This window comes from Anoplophora glabripennis, unplaced genomic scaffold, assembly GCF_000390285.2.
Source record: "Anoplophora glabripennis isolate ALB-LARVAE unplaced genomic scaffold, Agla_2.0 scaffold1556, whole genome shotgun sequence".
In the NCBI taxonomy this organism is placed as follows: domain Eukaryota; kingdom Metazoa; phylum Arthropoda; class Insecta; order Coleoptera; family Cerambycidae; genus Anoplophora; species Anoplophora glabripennis.
This window is the reverse complement of record NW_019417634.1, coordinates 1-21720: the sequence shown is the minus strand read 5'-3', so window position 1 is coordinate 21720 and position 21720 is coordinate 1. Positions and strand designations below refer to the sequence as shown.

The following is a 21720-nucleotide window of genomic DNA, read 5'->3' as shown; positions in this document are numbered from 1 at the left end:
TGTGATATATACAATTTCCGAGATTTGCTTTTACTGCTGCATAATATTTAATAATCGCGTTGAAAACTCAAAACTAGTGGGAAATATAATTTGAAATCATTTGATTCAGAATTTAAATTGTACTAATCACTAGATTTTTTTCATTTGAAAAGTTTCTAAATTCTTAATTTGGTGCAGATTTCTTTAAGACTATGTCATGCGTTATCCATTTTAAGAATAATTTTGCAAAGCTCAATGACCAAACTATGTGTGATTTCAACAGTGCAAGCTGTTTAGTTGTTCCAGACATTTGTAGCTACTTTTAGTAAAACAAATTAATTTTCTCAACGGCCGTTCTGATATTCTATTTAAAATAAAGTTGGTCTCAACTTCTGGTGTGTGTGCAAAATGTGACCAAAAATACAATTTTTATTTAAAGGGAAAATGTCAAAAGGCGTTAGTATAAAATATTCTAGTGAGTGATCACTGTATGTAAAACACGCTGTATAAGGAAATCATTACGATATATATAACAGTTGGTGACATAAGCAAATTATTGGAAAAGTTCTTTGTTAATGGAAAATACATATAATTTTAGAAAAACATCAGTTGGGTTTCATAAGAATTTTTTTAAATCTCGATTTCTTCGGTACGGCAGAGGTATTCAATGAATGTAACTTATCAAATCGAAATAAAAATTTTAAGGGTTTTCAAGATTTCGTATTTTTTCTTAACTAAAATTGTAAGATTGTATGGCCTTATTCCATGTAATTTTACTTTGTGTTATTGATCAAATATCGTTGAAGCGCATTGTTTCAGTATCAGTTTATAATTAAAAAAAATATATGCATGTAAATCGCCTTTGAAAATAAAATGAAAAGAACTTTAAAATAGTGTATCCTAGAGAGTATCATTTCACTTTTGTATTTTAAGTTTTTTTAAGTGATTATTATTCCGCTTTTGAAGTAATTTGTAAAAAAATTGCCCCTTCGCAATCCAAATTGAAATATTTCTGAATATTTTTGAGAAATGAGTAGGTATGTGAAAACTTTTCTCCGGAACACCTGGTACCCAATTAATTACCTCACTTTACCAAGTTGCCCTGTATAGGTACTTTTAAGACTAAATCTACGTAATTACGTCATTTTCTAGTATGAATTTATTTTGTCAATTTGAGAGTAGGGATATGTAGAGGTGAAAATAAGATATTGTAATCATATGATTTAGGTCCTTTGTTTGCTACTTTTTGGTAGTCCATACATTTTTGTTTGGACATCGTACGGAATCATATATACAACGAGATAGTTGATTTTTAGGAAACGGTGTGCTACAAGAAAACATATTGCACGGAATTAATTACGTTTTATTATCCAGAAAATCTTCCAATAAAATAATTTACCAGCCATAAAATCAGTAGTAGGAAAAATATTTTACCTTAGATTAATATCATTATCCCAACAGATAAGCGAAATCGATTATGTTATCTATTGTGGACATTATCTCCCCTGGTGTTACCTATTTTATTTATACAAGTACCTACACGCGTTTATAAATATCTATATACAGTAGTTATATCGCCTTCTAGACAATACGCGTAAGACTTAAAATCGCATATAAAAGTTTAAAAAAATCTCTACTGTTTATATTACCGAAAGATTAGATTAGACAATTTAGTATGACACGTTCGACAGTGTAGCGCTCGAAAAAATGCAAATACATTAAAAACCTCATTATTTCAACGTTGATTTGTTAACACTATCAAATGAAATTATAAATACACACCTCGCATTCTGTTACTGAAAATATCGTTGAATAAAGCGAGCGCTCGTATTTGTTGTGACGTTTCGGTAAATGTTTGGATTGTTTGATTGAAGACAGACCTCGAGGATTTAAAATAAATCGATTATTTTCCTCTTAAACAGTTTCTAGTTAGTTTGTTGTAAAGTTGAAAGTGAAAAAGAAGATTTATCGCGGGCCATAAAGCATCTTTGTTTGTTTTCGACTATGAAAATATGATCACCATTGTTTACTGTTGCGTTTGCCTGTTGTTTGTTGCCTGTCATTGCGGGAATATCCTGGACAGCGAAGGTAAGTAGAAATATTTGGATTTGCTTCTTGATCCCGGGAATCGGATTAAATTTAGGTTTGGTCGAAGTTTAAATATTTAATTTATTGTTTTATAACCGCCAAACAAACACCTTATCGTAATGAAATGAAATTACCGCCTTCCAAATAATTTACGATTTATTTTTATAGTCGGCACTAAACCAATAAACAGGGATACCAAACGGCGTAACTGCGATAATAAAAAGGTGAAAATGTTTTATTTATGTTATATGATTTGCCACCCTATATTTTCGGTAGTCGATGATCGCAGGTGATAGTAACGCCGTTTTTTTTAAATTTAACGGCCTAAACTGATGATAAAACACGCTTTCTTTAATATAAAATTCCAAAACGTTGAAGTGGTCATATTATGTGATACCTATATACAGTGTTTTTAGAAACATTTTTAGAGGCGTTACATAAAATCTGCCTAGCAGTAGGTACGTTGTAGAAGAATTTTCCACTGCAATTCGAATTAGAGACTAATCAATTCAAACACAGAAAGGCAAAGTCCAATAATGCAGATATATAGAAGTGAGATGATTTCATGTTGAAAAAAAAGCTAAAAATAGTCGACATCACAAATTTGTTTGTTAGTGATAAAAATAATTTTCTACAGTCTTCGAAATGGATTATTAAAAGAATAAAAGATGGTTTTAACCCACAAAAAAACGGTGTATATAGTCACATCATCTTAATTTTTGTTAATCTTAAAATAAGAAAATTATAATAAGAACGTTGTAGCTATAACCACTGTAAATTTCTATTATGATTACATTATGAAATAAAATATGGATGTTCTATTTAAAAAATAGTCATAAGTCGAATTTGTCAGGCTCTTTAAGGACGAAATTTAATTAACATCATCATAAACAATTTTTAGTTAATAGAACTTACTTATTTAAAAAATAAGAAAGTCAAGTTTTACTCATATAAACAATAAAATAAATAATAAATGTAATGATTTAGGTAAACATCGGAAAAATCGTTTTTTTTTTTTCAATTTTTAGACGATCTTAATATATTCAGTTCAGCAGTTGTTTTTTTTTTTTGCAAATTTGAACAGAAAGCATAGTTAATATCATAGTTTTCATTCTTGCTAGCTACAGCGCGGCAGTTCAGTATTACGGGGTCTAGTGACTATAATACGGGGTGCAGGAGCTGATCCAGAGATGGACTTTTGGGGGCGTTTATATAATTGATGTCTATAAAAAAAAGTTATGCAGTCAAAAAATTTTTATCTTTATTAATTCATTGTTTGATCTTTGATTTTTTTTTTCGGACCATTTGGGATCCGCCCTTGACAGGGTGTAGTCTATGTTATAAATTAAGAGGCCTGCTGCTTAGATTATTATTTTTGTCCAAATATCCAAGCTATATCTATATCTATAATATCTTGGCTTTGTACGAGGTGCAGGATATTGAAATTAAAAAAATTGGTATATAACATTTATTCAAGTATCTTAGTGGCTTAAATATTATATAGTAGTGGCGGATACATTTAAAGGCACTGCAATTAAAAATCCAAGCTATTTACAGAACCTACAGAATTTCTATGTTATATTGAGTTTATTTGAAAATTGTTAGAGGCAATATTTAATATTTGATGTTAATTGTATTTGTAACAAAAAGACATCTTCCATTTTATTTGTAAAGCGAAGCATTTTTGATTTATCTTTTAAATTTAAAACGAGTTTATAACACATAGACTAGGCGGTACCTGTTTTGGTTTGGGTGAATCGTATATCCACGGAGATTTTTGGCTTTTTGACTTTCAAATATCACTAGAAATTAACATTTTTCTATGCGCATAAAAAAAAACGTGGGCTTAACTTTTGGCGGCACAATATGTTAAAAATATTCGAAAAATGTCATATTTTTCTTCATATTCAATTATATATCTTTTCAAGAGTTGATTTTAGGCGAAAATGGAAGAGGAAAAAAATGTTTGCAATTAAATTTTTTACAAAACATGTCTAGTTACAAATCGAGTGAATCATGATTATTATGGTAAAAATCGAAAAAATCGCAAAAAGTGGGGTTAAAAAACAATACTTTTTAGGGAATTTTTTTGGGGTATTTAAATTGGATATAGGACCTTTATACTTGGCTCAAAAAAACTTCATGTTATGTAGAATTATCACATCAAATTTCATCAAAATCGGTTCGATAGATTTTGCATAATAATTTTGCAATCCAGATTTTGAAAAAAAAATTGCTGGATGTCCCAGTACATTTAGGGTAAATGACGGCTATAACTACGTAACTAATTGATCAATCGTTCTGTTTTTTTTTAAGAAGCGTCTTTCCAAAAACTTTTAAAACCTGGTTTAAAAAATTTGATTTGATTGATTATTCACAAAGTTCTAAAAGTACAAAAATTCGACCAATGTTTAAACAAGCGCCAGAGCTCTCCTAATTGACGGATTCGAATTTTTCAAAAAAAGTTTGAAAGCTTGAGAGCCCTTCTATATGTGATTAAATTTTCAAGTATCTAAGGGCCTTGGTTTTTGCTGTGCAAAAATTTGAAAATTTGCAATTTCCTATACCCAATTTAAATACCCCAAAAAAATTCCCTAAAAAGTATTGTTTTTTAACCACATTTTTGCGATTTTTTCGATTTTTACATTATAAACATGATTTATTCGATTTGTAACTAGACATGTTTTGTAAAAAATTTAATTGCAAAAATTTTTTTCCTCTTCCATTTTCGCCTAAAATCAACTCTTGAAAAGATACATAATTAAATAGGAAGAAAAATATTACATTTTTCGATTTTTTTTTAACATATTATGCCGCCAAAAGTTAAGCCCACGTTTTTTTTATGCGCATAGAAAAATTTTCATTTATAGTGATATTTCAAAGCTAAAAAGCCAAAAATCACCGTGGATATACGATTCACCCAAATATGGCTTTTTGAAACAGATACCGTCTGGACTAACAGTTGAATAAATTTAAAATATCTCTAAAACTATTCGTTTAAAAAAAAAAATGTTTGGGATTTTTTGTTAAAAATTCTAATTTAAATAGGTACATTGTAAACATTTTAAATTTTTATGTAAGTTTTACCCTCTCGCTATAACCTTTAGATAGTTAGAAATATACGGTAATGATAAATTTGGACAGATGATTACAAATTGGAAATTTGGAACAAAACTACCGTAAATATTTTTGTGAATCGAATAGTTTTAAAATTATTTTCTGAGCAATGAGAAATTTTCCGTTCCGGAAAGTTTCCAAAACGGAAATTTTCTGGGAAGAAATAATCGAAACTAGAAATTTTCCCAAGAAAGTTTCCGGAAAAATTTCCGTAGGGATATTTCCAACAATTTTTAAACTTGGGGCCAATTTTACTACTTCTGTGAACGTAACCTCAAAAAATCGTTGGTTAATTTCGGATTTTTGGTTAATTGTTAATTCGGAATACCGGAAGACCATATTATCGAAATAAGTCAATCTACATAATAGAGCGAGATGTAATTTTTGCTAATACTTTATATTTTTCCAATATTTATACCAACATAAACAAAAATAAGTATTTCATCGTTTTGGGAAGCTGATGGTATGTAGAACACAACACAAATTCAAAAAATATTTTTTGAAAATTTCGAAAAATTTCCGGAATTTTCAGTGGAAACTTTCCGGAAATTTTCATAGTTTGGCAATGACTCGTTTTTCGAACAAAATGGAAGATACTTTTTTTAATGTAGGAACCAGTTTCAAAATTTAAATTTTCGCGATTTAAAAGTATTCTTCTGTGTATATTAGGCCCTGGGTTATTAAGACTTTTTGGCCTAACTTGGTCCAAAGCACATGCCCTTGAATTTCTGAAATATGGACTTAAAAAACACTGCGTATATCGAATACATTTACAAATTGTTAAAAATAAAAATAAATTCAAAATACACCTCTTGACGGAAGAGAACACTGAAAAATATTAAAATGCAATAAACTATAAAAGTACTGGAGCTATACATGGCGGTTTTTCGGGTTGTTATACCAAGACTCGGTCGCCGCCAGTTACCTACATACTACGAATATAAAAGTTAACAATTTAATAATTTAAATTTAATCCCTCTTAATGATTCAAGAACTTTTTACGCATAATTTAAGAAAGAATACACGAAACTAAAGTAGTTAATATTTACTTAATACTTACTTTAATTCATTTTATATGCATAATTTACTGATTACAAACAACACTAAAATACATAATTTTAGCAGCAATATATTAAATATTCTCAATAAAAATAAAACCAAAGTGCTCATTAAATAGTGTTTTATTATATGTATGTTATGTACTGTATTTTCATATCTATTAATGTAACTCATTCAGCCTAATAACAATAACAGCGTTATTGTTGAAATTTTTTTATATAATTTCTTAATTCGAGCAAACTGTATAGTTTTATGAAATTTAATTTACATATTTTTTAAGTTCTGAGTACCTACTTTAAACTAACCAATTTCCAAGTATATTCGGCGTATAGGTCTTTGGACCGAGTGAAAAATTTCTGATGTCAATTTAGTAGATAAAAACAAATACTTCACTATAAAAATAAATATGTACATAGTATACATACGTTATTTATTACACAGTTACACGCACATTGCATATATTTATGTACTTTTTAACTATACGGTATGATTATAATAGTAAAATATTAAAAAATTTAAATTGGATGACAGTTTGTGCAAGTGTGCTGCGTTTTGATAAAAAATTATTATTGTTATTATTATTATTATATTAATTATTTGTAAGTCTCTTTTAAAAGAAAAACGAAATTATTAATAAGAAATATTTAGAAAAGATAGTCAAATATAAATATCACTGATATGTTTCCGGGAAATGCGATATGTTCAAGATTACACTGTTTATTAATTTTTATTATTCACAACATGATATTTTTTAAATTAATTATTTAACGCACTCTTTTCAAATTACATATATAATTTCTTTTAACTATCAGCTGATTCAGTTACGTTCAGGATTTTTAATTTATTTTAGGAGTTGTAACTCAATTTTATTTACCTACGCATTTATTATTTGGTATTTTTTATATGCAGTATAAAGAATAATGTAGGCGTACTAGTACAGTTTCAGAATTAATTGGCTGCTAAATTTAAGATTTGAATTTCAGTAGTCAAAATAACAAAAATAGGTGCTTTGAAAAAGTTTCCAGAAACGCTTTGTTTTACAAATAGTCTTCAGAGATGATGTAGATAGAGTAGCAAAACTTCGACTATCATTAAAAATTCCATAAATGCGACATAACTGGGTAGGTACCTATTTCGAATTAGATCACGCTTGTAATCTAACGCGGCATTTCTAAGAAAAATGATTTCCCTTTTTCTACATTAGCTTTATTTGCAATAAAACTGAAATAACTATTATTTTGGAAAATTTTTCTTGGGGAACAATAATTGACAAATTTTATTTTTTTAAAGGCATTTGCCCCCAGCGCTATTCTAACAGTGAAACATTTGATAAAATTATTTTTCAGACTCTCCATGATTACATTAAAATTATAATCCCATTTTTAGTTAGACAGTATCACTGCTTTGTTGTGGTATCAAGAGTTTAGAATTTTGGCCTTAACAGCAAGTCAAATTCAATAAACTTTATAAACAAAGTGCAAACTTGTTTGTTTAAATTACATAAGACAATTTCCAATCTACACATTAGTTTCATATACCTGCCCTTTATGTCTTTTTATTTTATTTGAGTTATTTTTTTTTAGGATACTCTAATGATTCTCCATATGTGGTTGAACCAGAAGTTCAAAACATAAGAGTGAAGAATGGAACACAGTTTACTTTAAAATGCCATCACAAAGGAGTAGTTTGGGAGTATAGGGTAATCATGCTCATTTTTAAACACTAAAATATAATTGAGTACCTCAACATATACAGGTTCGGAAAGTCCACATGGTACATCGGCCGTTATGTGAGAGCGATAAAGTAAGTCATAGAAATCCGTGCGATAGACAAAGATGGTTACACTGAAGATGTTTCATAATCTGAATAGTCACTCCCACTCCTAACCCGAAACGGGCGGTGACTATTCAGATTATGAAACGTCTTCACTATAGCTATCCTTGTCTATCGCACGGAGTTCTTTACTTTAGTTTGTCGCTCTCATGTAAACGTAAATGGACCATGTGGATTTTCCAGCCCTGTATATAGTAGACACAAAAATTTTCTTAATCTAAGAAATTAGATTGGAAATTTTTAATAAAATATTTTATTTCCTTACTTATTTTGAAAATTAATATACTACTTTATTTTTATTTTTTTAAAAAACAATTGTAATAAAATAGTATATTTGTTGACAAAAAAAATTTAAAAATATAAAATGTTATTTTAAAAAGTAATACATTTCCATATTTTAAAAATTTAGCTTTGGAATTATAAATGAAAAAAAAAATAAATTTGTATCTATCGGAATCAGAATAAAAGTTTAACAGTGCAACTAAAGCTATATATGTAACGCACCAATTTTAGATAGGGGGAATGAAAAACATTTTTAATTTTGTAGGTTTACCCATAAATTTAAGAAATTTATATATTTTCAATAATATAGGTAATAGCTTCATAGCTTTAAACTTGAATTGTGAAGAGTATTATCAATCCTTAAATTTTTGTATTTAATTATTTTTAAATTATAGATAAACTGCAAACTTCGACTTATATTTATTATCGTCCGTCGCTTATTTTTGACAACCATGAAGATTTTATTAATATAGTCGACAAATTTTCAAAAAATCCAAGATGTTTTACCTAATTTTCGTTGAATTTTTTTAATTATTTATATTTTTTTTGTTCTTGTATTTTAAAATGATTTTATTAAAAATATTAAAAAAAAAATTAATTCACTATACATACCTATTTCTACCTTTAAAGTATATTTCTCCCATCCTCTCTCTTATCTTGCCCATTGGCTGGCGACGCCCTTGCTTGAACTTAAACTGAATAATCAAAAAACCATTTAAACATTTTTTTTAATTCTGTATTTATTGCAGTCGTGCGAATCAAATTATAAGGGTTTGCAATGTGAAATAAAGAATTTGAATGAGGCAGACAAAGAAAACACTTGGAAAAAGTTGAACGTTACTAAGGGCCGTTTAGATGTTATTTCATCAAGCAGGAGCATCAGCGGGTTATACAGATGTTTGGAAAAGGAAATTGTTCGTAAGATATTCATCGTGGAAATTGTGAGTAAGTATCACCTTTCCTTAATCTTGTAGAAAATATATCGAAAAGTACGAGTTTTTTTGATAATTTTATTTTCCTTGACTTTAAAGTACTTATGCTGCCATAATGGCATGTGGTTCAGTTCAGAGAAGTTATAATTGCTGTGGATGGATTTTGGATGCTTTGTAAAGTTATACATTTTGAAAAGAATAATTTTTTAATACAAATCAGACTATATTTCATCAATTTGGTTCTATATATATACTTTTTATTCAACAATATTAATTCCTGCTTGATCCTAGAAGACAACGGTTTCTCAATTGAAGATTGTGTGGGCCTTTTTTGGACTTATGGACTAGTTGTATGAACTTTAATTCTGTTTCTGAATGCTAGTGATATGTACCCAAGTCTTATCTCATCTTAGAAATAATATGCAAAATTGGCATAAGGGTTCAAAATTTTGGCCACCGATTTGTCCCTTGGATATTTTTTTAATGCATTATCTTGTACCACACCATCATAATATTGAGGCCTAGGTTACTGAATGGTCGGTTAAAAACTATTATTATTTTCAAACCAAGTTGACTTAGCTGTAGAATCCACTGCTGCTGGAAAATAAAATTTTCATACGAGTACAATTTTTCAATACCAAGCAAGATGGTCTCCCTTATTTTCAGATATTTCCTCATGTTAACATTCCGGTTTATAAACTGCAAAGTTCTTGATGCTTTAGATTACATAAATCTCTATACCATTAGTCCTATAGCAAATTTTATGGTTCATTTCAAGTAATCGGTACAGAATGCTAACCGATATTTCAAATGTAGTCTTCACCAAAAATAATGAATAAAGCAATAACTGCCACTGTGCGTCATCCAGTGCAATTATTGCTTTATCTGTGGCTATTACTCTGAAAAATTGTATCTAGATGAAAATTTAATTTTTCACCAGGATGGTACATTCTGCCACAGCGAAGTCCACTACAACTTAATTAGAACATGATATAACAAATTTGAACCAATTGTCAGACATCGATATTACAGACGATGTAGCACAATATAAAAAGAGCATCAGGAAAATCTGCAAAGAACTAACTGCTAACTAATTGTAAGTGTTGAAAATTTAGAACAATTTTCCTAGGGACAAATGTCGGGAGCATGGTTTAAAGAATTAGTCCTTATAAAGCAAAAACCATTGTTCAGAAATTATAAACTTGTCTGAGCATTTAGATGTCAGGAAAATATTGTCTGTTTTTAGTTATACAGGGAACTAAATCGTCAAACGAAGACACCAAATTCTAGGGATGATTTCTTATCGATTTGATATAACCGTCTTATCCAAAAATGCTTTCTAAGGGAGGTAGGGCTCTTTGATGATGGCTCTTTGACATTATTACTGTTTTAATTGTTCAAATCATTGTTTATCTAGATGGGTCAAACTTAGGTTATGTGTTAACTCATACAGATAGCCTTTAGATGTAAAAATGATCTTTTAATAGTAACCATAAGTGTCACATTTGGGAGGGTCAAGTGATATTTTTAATTATATTTTTTTAATCTTATTTTAATATTTAGTAGTTGGCTTTGGAAAACAGATAATGTAGCAACCGGTAACTTATGCTGTCAACGCCAGATTTAGAAATTAGTTTTCGATCACTCTTTTTCTCTCAGAACAATTAAAAAAAATGTCAAGGGGCCATATTCAAACAGCCCTACTTCCCTTGGGAAGTATTTTTGGATAAGACGAATGAAATCGATATAAAGTCATACCAATTTGCTATCTTTGTTTGTCAGTTTAGTTTCTAGACACCCTGTATAGTATCCCGAGTTTTTATCAAAATATCATAAAATCAAGAATTGATACCTCGTAAAAAATAAAATTATTTTTTCTTATGAATCATGAGTGTGTATCATGTAGTTTTTGAGATATAGGGCATAAACGATTATTTTTTTTCAATCAAATCAATCAAATTTTGGTAATCTTTTAAAAAAAAAACTGAAATGCAAAAAAAATTGGTACATGAAAAGTTTTGCAGGGTTCTCAATATGTTGGTGTTACTAGTTTTTAACCTGTAGAAGTCATTAACTGTGGCCTTCCTCAGTGTCAGTGTCATTTTACGACACAACCTTTTTGAGGTTTGATATTTTCATATACAGGGTGTTCCACGGTGACGAAACATTAGACCATAGATAAAATATACTATGTAAGAAATTCTTGCTTTTAAATCTTCTAAATTGTTGGATAGGGAGAAGGGGGCCGATTGAGTGGCCAGCCAGATCGCCTGATTTGACACCCCTAGATTATTTCCTGTGGGGATACTTAAAAAGCAAAGTATACGTTACTAGACCGGTTAATTTAGATGATTTAAAAGCAAGAATTCATCACGAGATACATCGTATACCTCCTGAAGTTATTGATAATGTCCAAAAAGAATTTATTAATCGTCTTGGGTACTGTCAGGCAGCCAACGGTGCACAATTTAAACATTTAATTTAGTCGATTTTTACATAATCAATATCATTTTCAGTATTGTGAAAATTAAATTTTAAAATCTTCAAACATTATTTTATTGAAATTTTTGTTATGTAACACCATAATTTTTCATGATGCGTATGTAGAATGATACGCTCTTTCAAATGGCATGGTCAAAATTGGGGGTTGCTATTTAAAAAAATTGTCGATGACGTCATATCTCCAACAACGATGACGTCACAAATATGGGTCGTATGTTAAAAAGTGCCTTTTTTAAAAACAAAATCGACGTGCCAGGGGATTTTTTTGAGAACTTCTCAATTTAAAAAATAATGAATTTATTCGTTACTTTTCGAAAGCACTGTATACTTGTAGACACAGATATTGTGCTTTCAAATTTAATTTTTCTGACAAACGTACTTCTCGATTCCGCACCTTTCTAAGCTTGGACAATAGAATGTTATCCTTATCCTGGTCCCGGAACCTTTTCTGTGATCCTGGGACCATATTTTTTTGTTAAAATCCTGGAGCCGTCTTGGTACCAAATACTGGGATTAGAAACCCTACTTAAAACCGGTATGTTATAAAATGTCACTGGGAAGTTAATAACTAGTGACCTCTAACAGACAGTAAAAAAATAACAACACTAACATATCCTTAAAAACTTATTTATAGCAAATTTTAAAGTATTGGTTTTTTGAAAGAATAAAAATATAGCTAGTTTTATTTAAAAAAATCGGCTATATTTCAAAAACAAAGGACAATACCTCCACCGTCCAGAGAAAAAATTGAGTTACTTTTTGATTATCTATTATCTGAATAAAACCCCATATAATGACCCTTAAGAGTTTGTATCTCTACTGATATTTATAAATACAGGCTGTTACAAATTCGTTTCTCACTTCAGGGATCTCGGAAATGGTAGAAGATACGAACCAGCTTAAATGGGAGTACAGTTGCATAATCAGGGGACCAACATTAGGTATGCCTCTAAAAATTCAAGGCTAACACGATTAGTTTTCAAAATATTTGAGAAAAAAAGAAAATTTTAGAAATCAGTTTTTTTTTCATTTCAGCCTTGTTCGAGATGATATTGAAAAAAGAACACTTTCTCATGGCAACTTTTTGCCCTCTATCGAATAACGTTTCGTCTCTCCAGGAGCATCATCAACTTTATTTTTTTAAATACAACGCTGGAAGTTTTATACAAGCTTTCATGATGCTCAATCATGCTGCCTCAGCCCGAACCAGATTCAGATGTTTTATCTTGAAAAATTCATCTTCAATGTATTCGTTCCAAATTTATCTAAATTTTTTAATTAGATTTCTTTGTTTATTGAATTATCGTACACTGTAAGTGTCGTTAGACCCTGTGAGATCCACCTGGTCATAATTCGATAAGTTGTTGCGTCAAAATTAGAACATTATTAGTTTTAATTTCATTATAACAAATTAATTCTTAAAATTGCTTATGATCAACCAAAACTCCAAATGAGTATTATACTTTAAAAAATTACTGTAAATGTTCAAAAACCTTTCCGTTTTGGCAAATGTTGAAAATGAAGATAAGCATAATATGATCAGAATTTATTATACCTGGAACCGCAGATGTATTTATATGAATATTCTGAAAAAAATTAAAACACTTTTGAGCACTCGAGAAACCTAAAAATACCTATGAGCACTTAATAATGTTTTATTGTAACGTGTGATGGTAATAGTTTAAATAACTAGGTGGATTTCACAGGGTCCAACAACACTTCGAGTGTGCGATAATTCAGTAAACATAGAAATCTAAATAAAACATTTGGGCTGAGGCAGTACAGTATTAGGAGTCATAAAGGCTTGCAAAAAATTTAATAAAATTTCCAGGGTTGAATTTAAAAAAATGAAGTTGATGATAGTCCTGGAAAGACAAAACGTTAGATATAAAAATTGATTATGCCATTTGATAGAAGGCAAAAAGTTGCCACGAGAAAGTGTTCTTCTTTTTTCAATGTCACCTCAAACAAGGCCGAAATGGAACAAAAACGGATTTCCAAAATTTCGTTTTTTTTTTTAATATTTCGAAAACTAATCATGTTAGCCTTGATTTTTTAGAGGCATAATATTGGTCCCCCGTTTATGCAACTTTGCCCCCATTTAAGCTAGTACATATCTCTTACCGTTTCCGAGATTCCTGTAGTGAGAAGCGAATTTGTAACAGCCTGTATAAACCTGAAACCACACGGGGAGTTTATTTTTCATGTGTAAAAATTTTTTTACTTACGCATTATCAGAAATTGTTGATACATTTCTTATGATTTTATTTTTTTTTTAGATCCGGGCAGTTATGAGGGTACCCCTCCATATGTGGCACCCTTGAAAACCTCAAATTTAACTGGACAACTCAACATAGAATTCACTATACAATGTAATGTAACTAGTGTGATACCCCCAACGATAATATGGTTTAAAAAATGCTACGGCCAGAAATGCGACATTGAGTACGATAAAATCTGTTATTGCCACATTAACAAATCCGTTACAGTGTACAACATTGGCAACACATATTTGAGCAAATACTTAATATTCAATGCTAGAGATATTGACAGTGGATTATACGCCTGTTTAGCTGTTACGGAATATGGAAAAGATTACAAGAACGTTTTTATTAAAGTTCCCAGCTCCAATTACAAAGGAGAAAACGAATCATTCTCTTTGCTGTTTCTTATACCTTTCACCTTAATTTTAGCGCCTGTTGCTGTCTGGCTGTGCTACTACAGGAGGAAAAAGAAATCCGTAATTATAATTGTAGACCAACAAAAGCAGTTAATCAAACCTGTTGTAAGAATAAACGAGGAAATCAATGAAGTCATTTAGAAAAGCTGTTGTGGGGTTATTCATCTGTGATATTTTTATTTGTTTTTTTTTCTTTTTTTTGTATGAATTAAATTATTTTAAACAAAAAAGGAGTTTCTTCTGCACCCTTATCTTTTGCCACTTATTTTTTTTGTTTTGTACATATATTCCCAACAAATTTTAAATTTATAACATATTTTCTATTGAATTTTAACCATGGGTTTTCTTGAAATATTCCTGTGACCCCTGAGGATCGGGTTTAATAGTCCTATCTCCTTTTTTCCAATTTGCTGGACAAACTAAAAAAATAATAATAATTTGAAACGATGCTTAGACTTATAAATGAAGATTTACCTTCACCGTGTTCCTCTACAAATCTCAGTGCTTCGATAATTCGTAGAGCTTCATCTACAGATCTTCCAATAGGTAAATCATTAATGGTAATTTGTCTTAGAATGCCATTAGGGTCAATAATAAAAGTCCCTCTTAAAGCGATACCTTCTTTTTCCAAGAGAACATCGTAAGTTTTAGCAATTTCTTTGTTAATGTCTGACAAAAGTGGATATCTCAATTTACCTACTCCACCATCCTAGAATTTCAAAGTATAAAACAATATACAGGTGGATCCTAAATATATTTTAATTAAGGGGATAGTAATTTTAGAAATTTAAACTAGAGTTTTGGAGGAGCAGCACTTGACAGTTGTATTTGAATCGCACTATTAGTTTTTCCCTTCTCAGTCCTTTACAGTTGTGGCTGGTGAAAAATAAAGTTACCATATTGCATATTGAATAGTGGGGCACACACAATTTTTAGGGGCCGATTTCTATGTAAAAATGCCAACTTTCATGAAGCAAATATTTCAAATTTTTGCAAAATAAAAAAATTAGGATAGCCTCCCCTTAGGGGCTGGATTGCAGGTTCATGTACAAATTATTATTTTTTGCATGATCGGCTAATAAACACAAACATGTTTTTTTATTTATAGTCCAAGAAAATTAGCATTTCACCTCGGAATTGGATAAAGAAGGTTCGATTTTGATGAGACAAAGTGTGTTCTCTTCGTAATTGCATGTAGGTCAAAGTCTATAACGTCTCATGCGGCGCTAATTTGTTTATTTATTAATAATCAATTATTATTAACAAATTAGCGTATTTCGGTTATTACGTGGGTTGGAAAAGGCCAATTTTGATGCGGTAGAGCCCATTCTTCTTCTGATTGTAGTTGTACCTTAACTTTGGGAGACTCCCACCGATCTTCATTTGTTTATTGATTTTTATTCGATCATTAAGAGCAAATTAGGCAATCGGACTGGGAGAGGGGGATTTTCATGTGGTAATCGACCCTCTTCTCGTACTTGGATTACAAGGTGATCCAGAACCACTAAGGTCCACTAAGGGCAGACCGATTTTCATTTGTTCATTGATCTTCAATGAATTAGTATATACAAATTCGGGCTGTTATCTGTGAGCTGGACGAGAAAAGTCTGATTTTTATGGAATAAGTCACTTTGATCATCATCCGGGATATTCCAAAACCGTTAAGGTCCGAATGATCTTCATTTGTTTCTTTTTACTAATTAATCATTATAAAAAAATTACACGTGCAATCTGTAACTAAGACTTAGAATGGATAATTTTTAATCAAAGAGAAGTGGATAACATTTATTCATAATGATTCATGTTCTATATGGTCTTCAGTTTTTTGAGAATTCACTTCCTGCATTAGGGTCTTGAATTTTCTATATAAAACCACGTTCATCCCGTCCAAATCGGCTAGTCCTACTCCCGACCGCAGATATCACGTCTAATTTGTTTATAACAATCAAATAAAAATCGATAAACAAATGAAGATCGGTGGGGGTCCTTTACAGTTAAAGTACAACTAATAAGAAGAAGAAGAATGAGCTTTACCGCATCAAGATTGGCCGTTTCCACCCCACGTAATATCCGAAATACGATTATTTGTTAATAATAATTGATTATTTACAAATAAACAAATTAGCGCCGCATGAGACGTTGTTGACTTTGATGTACATGAGTACATGCAATTACGAAGAGAACGTACTTTGTCCCATCAAAATCGAACCTTCTTTATGCAATTCCGAGGTTCGGCCCTATTTTCGTCTAATTTTCCTGGACTATTATCACAAAATTTGTATATTTCTATAAAGTTACAGCATTATGACATTTAAAAAATAAGAAGTTAATGCCATATTAATATTTTAAATGTTTAAATACATAACTACAAAGGTAATTTAATTTCATGAAAAATAAATAAATATATTTTGCATATACAGGATGTTGCACCTAAGAGGGATTCTTCTGTAACTCTGTAACTGTAAAATTTATAAAAACTGGTTTTAATAAAAGAACCTTATTTTTCTGGAAAACTGTTAAAGATAAGTATGGACAACCTTATATCAGTCGAAAGGGCATTCAATTTTGCATTCACCCATGACTATTAATATGGGTCGTTCCGTTTGAAAAAAAAGTTTTTCGACCCGTAAAATTATTAAATGTAGGTCTCGGTATTTCTGAGTCTGAATAACGTACACGTTTTGCCTACATATGACAAGATAGAGTAATTTATGCCAAAATGAATTGTGAAAACTGCAAGTTTCTAACTCTTACGGTTCAGACGCTATCCAGTCTCATTTAGAGGGCTGAAATTGTGATTTTTTTTCAAAAACAATTGATTATCTCGAATACGGTAAGTTTTAAACACCATGTACATTTAATAAACTCCACCTAATATTAACCAAAGAATTCAAAAATGCAATAATATACAGGGTGTGCCATTTAAAATAACAAAGTTATGCAGTGCCCACGCGAAATGGAACACCCTGTAAAGCTAAAAATATTTTCTTTACATGGCCCACATGATTTCAGGCAACATTTATTAAAACCATTTTTTATAAATTTTATAGTTGCAGTTACAGAAGAATCCCTCTTAGGTGGAACACCCTGTATATGTACAACCCGTAGGGGAGCTGTTCCAATTTAAATTTTTTACAACCTTCATTTGAAATTTTTTTGCGATGAAAATTCTTTATATGAGCATAGAAATCATTCTCTAAAAAACGCTTTGGTTCCCATGTTTCATTATCAAAATATGACCACTTTAATCAGGGAGATTACACAAGGAGAATGTATTCCATGTAAACAAATATCTTACCAAATTGTGTGCACTAGTGTCCCACATACACTGAAATATTGGGAGCTTGTTATTTAATAAATTCTTAAGAACAAATTGCAATATTTATTTTAATTTATAAGTTAGTATATTTCTATTCATTTTAAAACAAAATTGGTGCTTGCTTTGCTTACTTCACTCGTATTTACCATACTACATTAACTTCGGTGCAAAAAGAAAACTAGTGACCCTAGTGATAAAAACTATATGTAATTTCTACCATTGTATTGACAAGTTTTGTCAATTTTCCCGATGAGTTTGGACTTCGTGTCTGGTCTCCCTGATTTTAGTTATCACCAGCCACCACTCTGGTGTTTTCCCAGGCTTTGGTCCTTCTGTTCCATGCTTTTATTTTACAAGTCTGCATAAACCATTGTAAGCTGTAGTCAGTATGTGTACTTAAATATTTATATGGAGTGTTTCAATTACCATAAAATTATTTTTTTAATAAACCTTGAAACGATATGTTTAGAGATTATAATTTCTTCAAATCCTATTCTGCTACAAATTTTTTCATGATTATATTTTGAAAAATTTTGTGATTTTTTTAATCTAAAATCTAATACCACATTTCTACACCATCTAAAATTTCACCCTGTATCAATTTATATCAACTCATTCATTTATAAATTTATATTAAAAAAATTATAATGTATAAACTCCTGTTATATTTTCATTTCTTTGCATAACTATATATTTTCTTCATTTAATTTTTGCCAAATAAATCCTATTATGCTTAGATTATTATACTTATCATTATGCAGTTATTCTCATTTGTTTTACATGTTTCCTTGTAAATGGATTATGGAACTTAAATATATTATTTCCAGTCAAAATGTGACCATACTTTGTCACATTTTGATAAACTACATCCAAACAAAGATACAAAAAATTCACAAAATCAAAAGGTTAAACGACAAAACAGATGTTACTTTCGTCACAACAAAAGTGTTTAGAGGACTGTAGTAAGGGTAGTATATCGAGAAAAAGTATCACTTTATATTTTATTTCAAACAGTAATTCGTACATTTTCAATAAAGTGTTGAATATACGGAATATGAATAAATTATCTTAAATAACCTGTAAAATAAATAACAAAAAAAATTATGAAACTTTATGGCCCTGTTCTCAAAGTTAAAGCATCTCAGGTCGTACCTTCGTTGAACTTTTTTTTTTATTTGTGTTCAGAATCACTTGTAGAATTTTGCCATAAAATATTAATACTTGTATTCGCAATAAAGTGAATATGGACATGAATTTTAGAAAATTACATGCCAGAAATATTGAAATTTGGATATTTTGTAACTTTTACATACATTATTCACACTAGGTACAAATTATTTAATATACTCACGCTTCTATTTGTGTTCATCCAACCTAAATGTGAGAAATGAGAATCGATAGAACAACCAATTACTTCTGCATTTAGAGCTTTGAACTCGTCTATTCTCGCATCCAAAGCTACTAATTCTGTTGGGCATACAAAAGTGCTAAAAAATTAATGATTGAATTAGTAGAAAAATAACACTAACATTAAAAAAAATATGCTTATTGCATATTTCTATGGACTATGGATTTTTAATTTGTTTTTAATATTCATTTTTATTTATAAAAATATATTTTTTACAATGATAATTAGGGTAATAAACTTTTTTTTCATATTTATTCAGCTTCATACAAGAACTATTTACATGATGCCCTATAACAGAAAGAAAAAATGCATGGTCAAAACTGAGATGACATATTGTTTGAATGTAGTGTAGTGCACGAGGATAGAATCTTACTATCGGAACATGTTTCTAAGGAAAAAAGACATAAAAATATGGTTTTAATTTAGGTGAAATATATTAATTGGAACTTCATATTATCATATTTATGTCAAATTAGTATATTAAGCATTAAGAATGGTAAGGGTAATTTACCGTTCGAAGACAATGTTTGGAGGCTGAGCGAAGCGAAGCCTCCAATTTTGTCTGAGAACGGTATAACTCTTAACGTTCGTGATGCTTATATTATTTTTTGCACGATCGCAATAAATGAAAACGAAATTATATATACCTATTTTTTTTTTATGTAATGTCGAAAATGACGTTTCTGAATAAATTTGCGAAGCAGGTTTTTTGAAATCTACTGATGTTTATTGTTGTCACGGCTTTCTTAATTGACGAAATTGACAGTTCTAGAATAGAATAGAAATTGGAAAAACATGTACTGCTCCAATTTCTGTAAGCAATTATACAATCTGTACATTTAATTTCAACATTAATAAATAGATTTAAAATACATCTTTCTTTTATATCAATTACCCACATTTAAAACTGAATTCAAGAAAACTCATTCCAAATCAATGCGATGTTGAAAATGTCTATTTTGACAGTTATTCCCTTACCGTTCTAGAACGGTAAATGAATTACTTACCGTTTTGTTAGCCTTAGCAACCAGTAAGCGCATCCTACTGTCGTAGAAACAAACATTGTAAGTGAACTAAAAAAGCTTGATCGTGCAAAAATATATTTTTTTATACTGTTAAATTTTCATTTTATGCTATTTTCGAAAAATGATTATCGAGTTATTTATTTTCTATCTTCGTGCCTTGCTCATAGCATTTACGAAACTTTCAAATTTATCGTTGCAAAACTAATACTATGTCGCTGGTTTTATAACCTATGCCTTCAGATAAATTAAGTAAGTTCACCACTTGGATCCAGGTGGCATTGCAATTGATGCCCTCAGACCTGACAAATTACTTATTACATTACAATACAATAGTTCGTCTTTCCGAGATCTGAAAGCATTAACCATATCGATGCCTAAACACAGATAACCTAACTTCTAAAATTGGAAATATCAACAATTAGACTGGATTAATGGATTTACATTTGCTTTTTACTTTTGTGGATCTCAAATGATTCAATTATACTATTCTTTATTAATATGAAAAAAAACCTAAATTTCTCTGTTAAAAGAATACATAAAATTGATGTTTTGTATCTATTTTAACATATCTTAATATTTCCAAAATATTCTTCTATTGGGTAAAAATGTAATAATGTAAAATACTTACAAATCTAACGGGTAAAATACTAAAACTACGTATTTTCCTTTGTAATCGCTCAATGATATAGTTTTGAAAGAATCATTAATTACGGCAGTACCACTAAAATTAGGTGCCGGTTCCTGAATTCTTGGTACAGTTAACAAAGGAGCTGCAATTAATGATTTTGATAACAATATATTATATGGTCTATATTTACATACATATAGAAAATTTCCTGAGATTAGATTGTGCAATAGAAGGCGAAATAACTTTAATCAATTGTGGTACCTAAAATAATAAACTTTTTTTTGGGTCGCACATAACCTAATTTCTTACCCTTCGAGATAATGTATTAAATAAACTTGCCATTTCCTTTTTTTTTCAATACGTTAGTACTGAACAGTTTTAAAGGAAAATTATTACGTTATCTGCCACCAATAAATTGAAATTATATGAACATTTGTGTCAATAACTTGAAGGTTAAAAATATGTTTTCACTTTTTAGCACAGCTTTTCAGGTAGAAAAAGAAAATACAAGTATAGAAAAAGGATATCTCTATATAATCCTTTTTCTATGATACAAGTGGGTGTTTCGATTTGGTAGTTTTGCACAAATAGTAGATGCAGTTCAGAACACACTGTACTAATCAAATTTGATTAGTATACTGTGGTTTGGTTCAGAGTAACTCTGAGTTGCTGTTTTGCTGTTTGTTACTTAGCTAACTTTCTTCGAAGTTAGCGATCTTGATTGATACCTCATTCTCGAGCGAGCGGCCGAACTGAGCGGACGTGTTTATTGTGAAGTGAAGTGCACTGCAACGAGCAAGATCTACCTGCCTTTATTAAGGCTACCTGGAAAGAATCCCTTTCTTTCCTCTTAACCACCGACCTAATC

The 21720-nt window shown here is 30.1% G+C and overlaps 2 protein-coding genes across 2 annotated transcripts; one reads left to right on the top strand and one right to left on the bottom strand.

The window, feature by feature from the left end:
* Nucleotides 1-1568: 1568 nt before the first annotated feature.
* Nucleotides 1569-14638, top strand: LOC108916624. Its single transcript, XM_018722920.2, has 4 exons — nucleotides 1569-2067; nucleotides 7827-7942; nucleotides 9108-9303; nucleotides 14072-14638. The coding sequence occupies exons 1-4, from the start codon at nucleotides 1992-1994 to the stop codon at nucleotides 14611-14613; spliced, it is 930 nt and encodes a 309-aa protein (XP_018578436.1). The 5' UTR covers nucleotides 1569-1991; the 3' UTR covers nucleotides 14614-14638.
* Nucleotides 14639-14706: 68 nt separating this feature from the next.
* Nucleotides 14707-21367, bottom strand: LOC108916626 (peroxiredoxin-1). Its single transcript, XM_018722921.1, has 6 exons — nucleotides 21162-21367; nucleotides 21047-21113; nucleotides 20853-20994; nucleotides 19143-19278; nucleotides 14947-15181; nucleotides 14707-14891 (listed from the first exon to the last, which is right to left on the bottom strand). Exons 1-6 carry the CDS (start codon nucleotides 21192-21194, stop codon nucleotides 14803-14805), a joined length of 702 nt encoding a protein of 233 aa, XP_018578437.1. The 5' UTR covers nucleotides 21195-21367; the 3' UTR covers nucleotides 14707-14802.
* Nucleotides 21368-21720: the final 353 nt, after the last annotated feature.

Bases quoted from the DNA above. Each gene is read 5' to 3' on its own strand.
- LOC108916624 (XM_018722920.2), top strand. From the start codon at position 1,992: ATGATCACCATTGTTTACTGTTGCGTTTGCCTGTTGTTTGTTGCCTGT. The intron at 7,943-9,107 runs GTAATCATGCTC...TATTTATTGCAG, and splicing joins GAGTAGTTTGGGAGTATAGG to TCGTGCGAATCAAATTATAA. The intron at 9,304-14,071 runs GTAAGTATCACC...TTTTTTTTTTAG, and splicing joins ATTCATCGTGGAAATTGTGA to ATCCGGGCAGTTATGAGGGT.
- LOC108916626 (XM_018722921.1), bottom strand. From the start codon at position 21,194: ATGGCAAGTTTATTTAATACATTATCTCGAAGG. The intron at 21,114-21,161 runs GTAAGAAATTAG...TTATTATTTTAG, and splicing joins TTAATACATTATCTCGAAGG to GTACCACAATTGATTAAAGT. The intron at 20,995-21,046 runs GTATGTAAATAT...CATTAATTGCAG, and splicing joins TCTCAGGAAATTTTCTATAT to CTCCTTTGTTAACTGTACCA.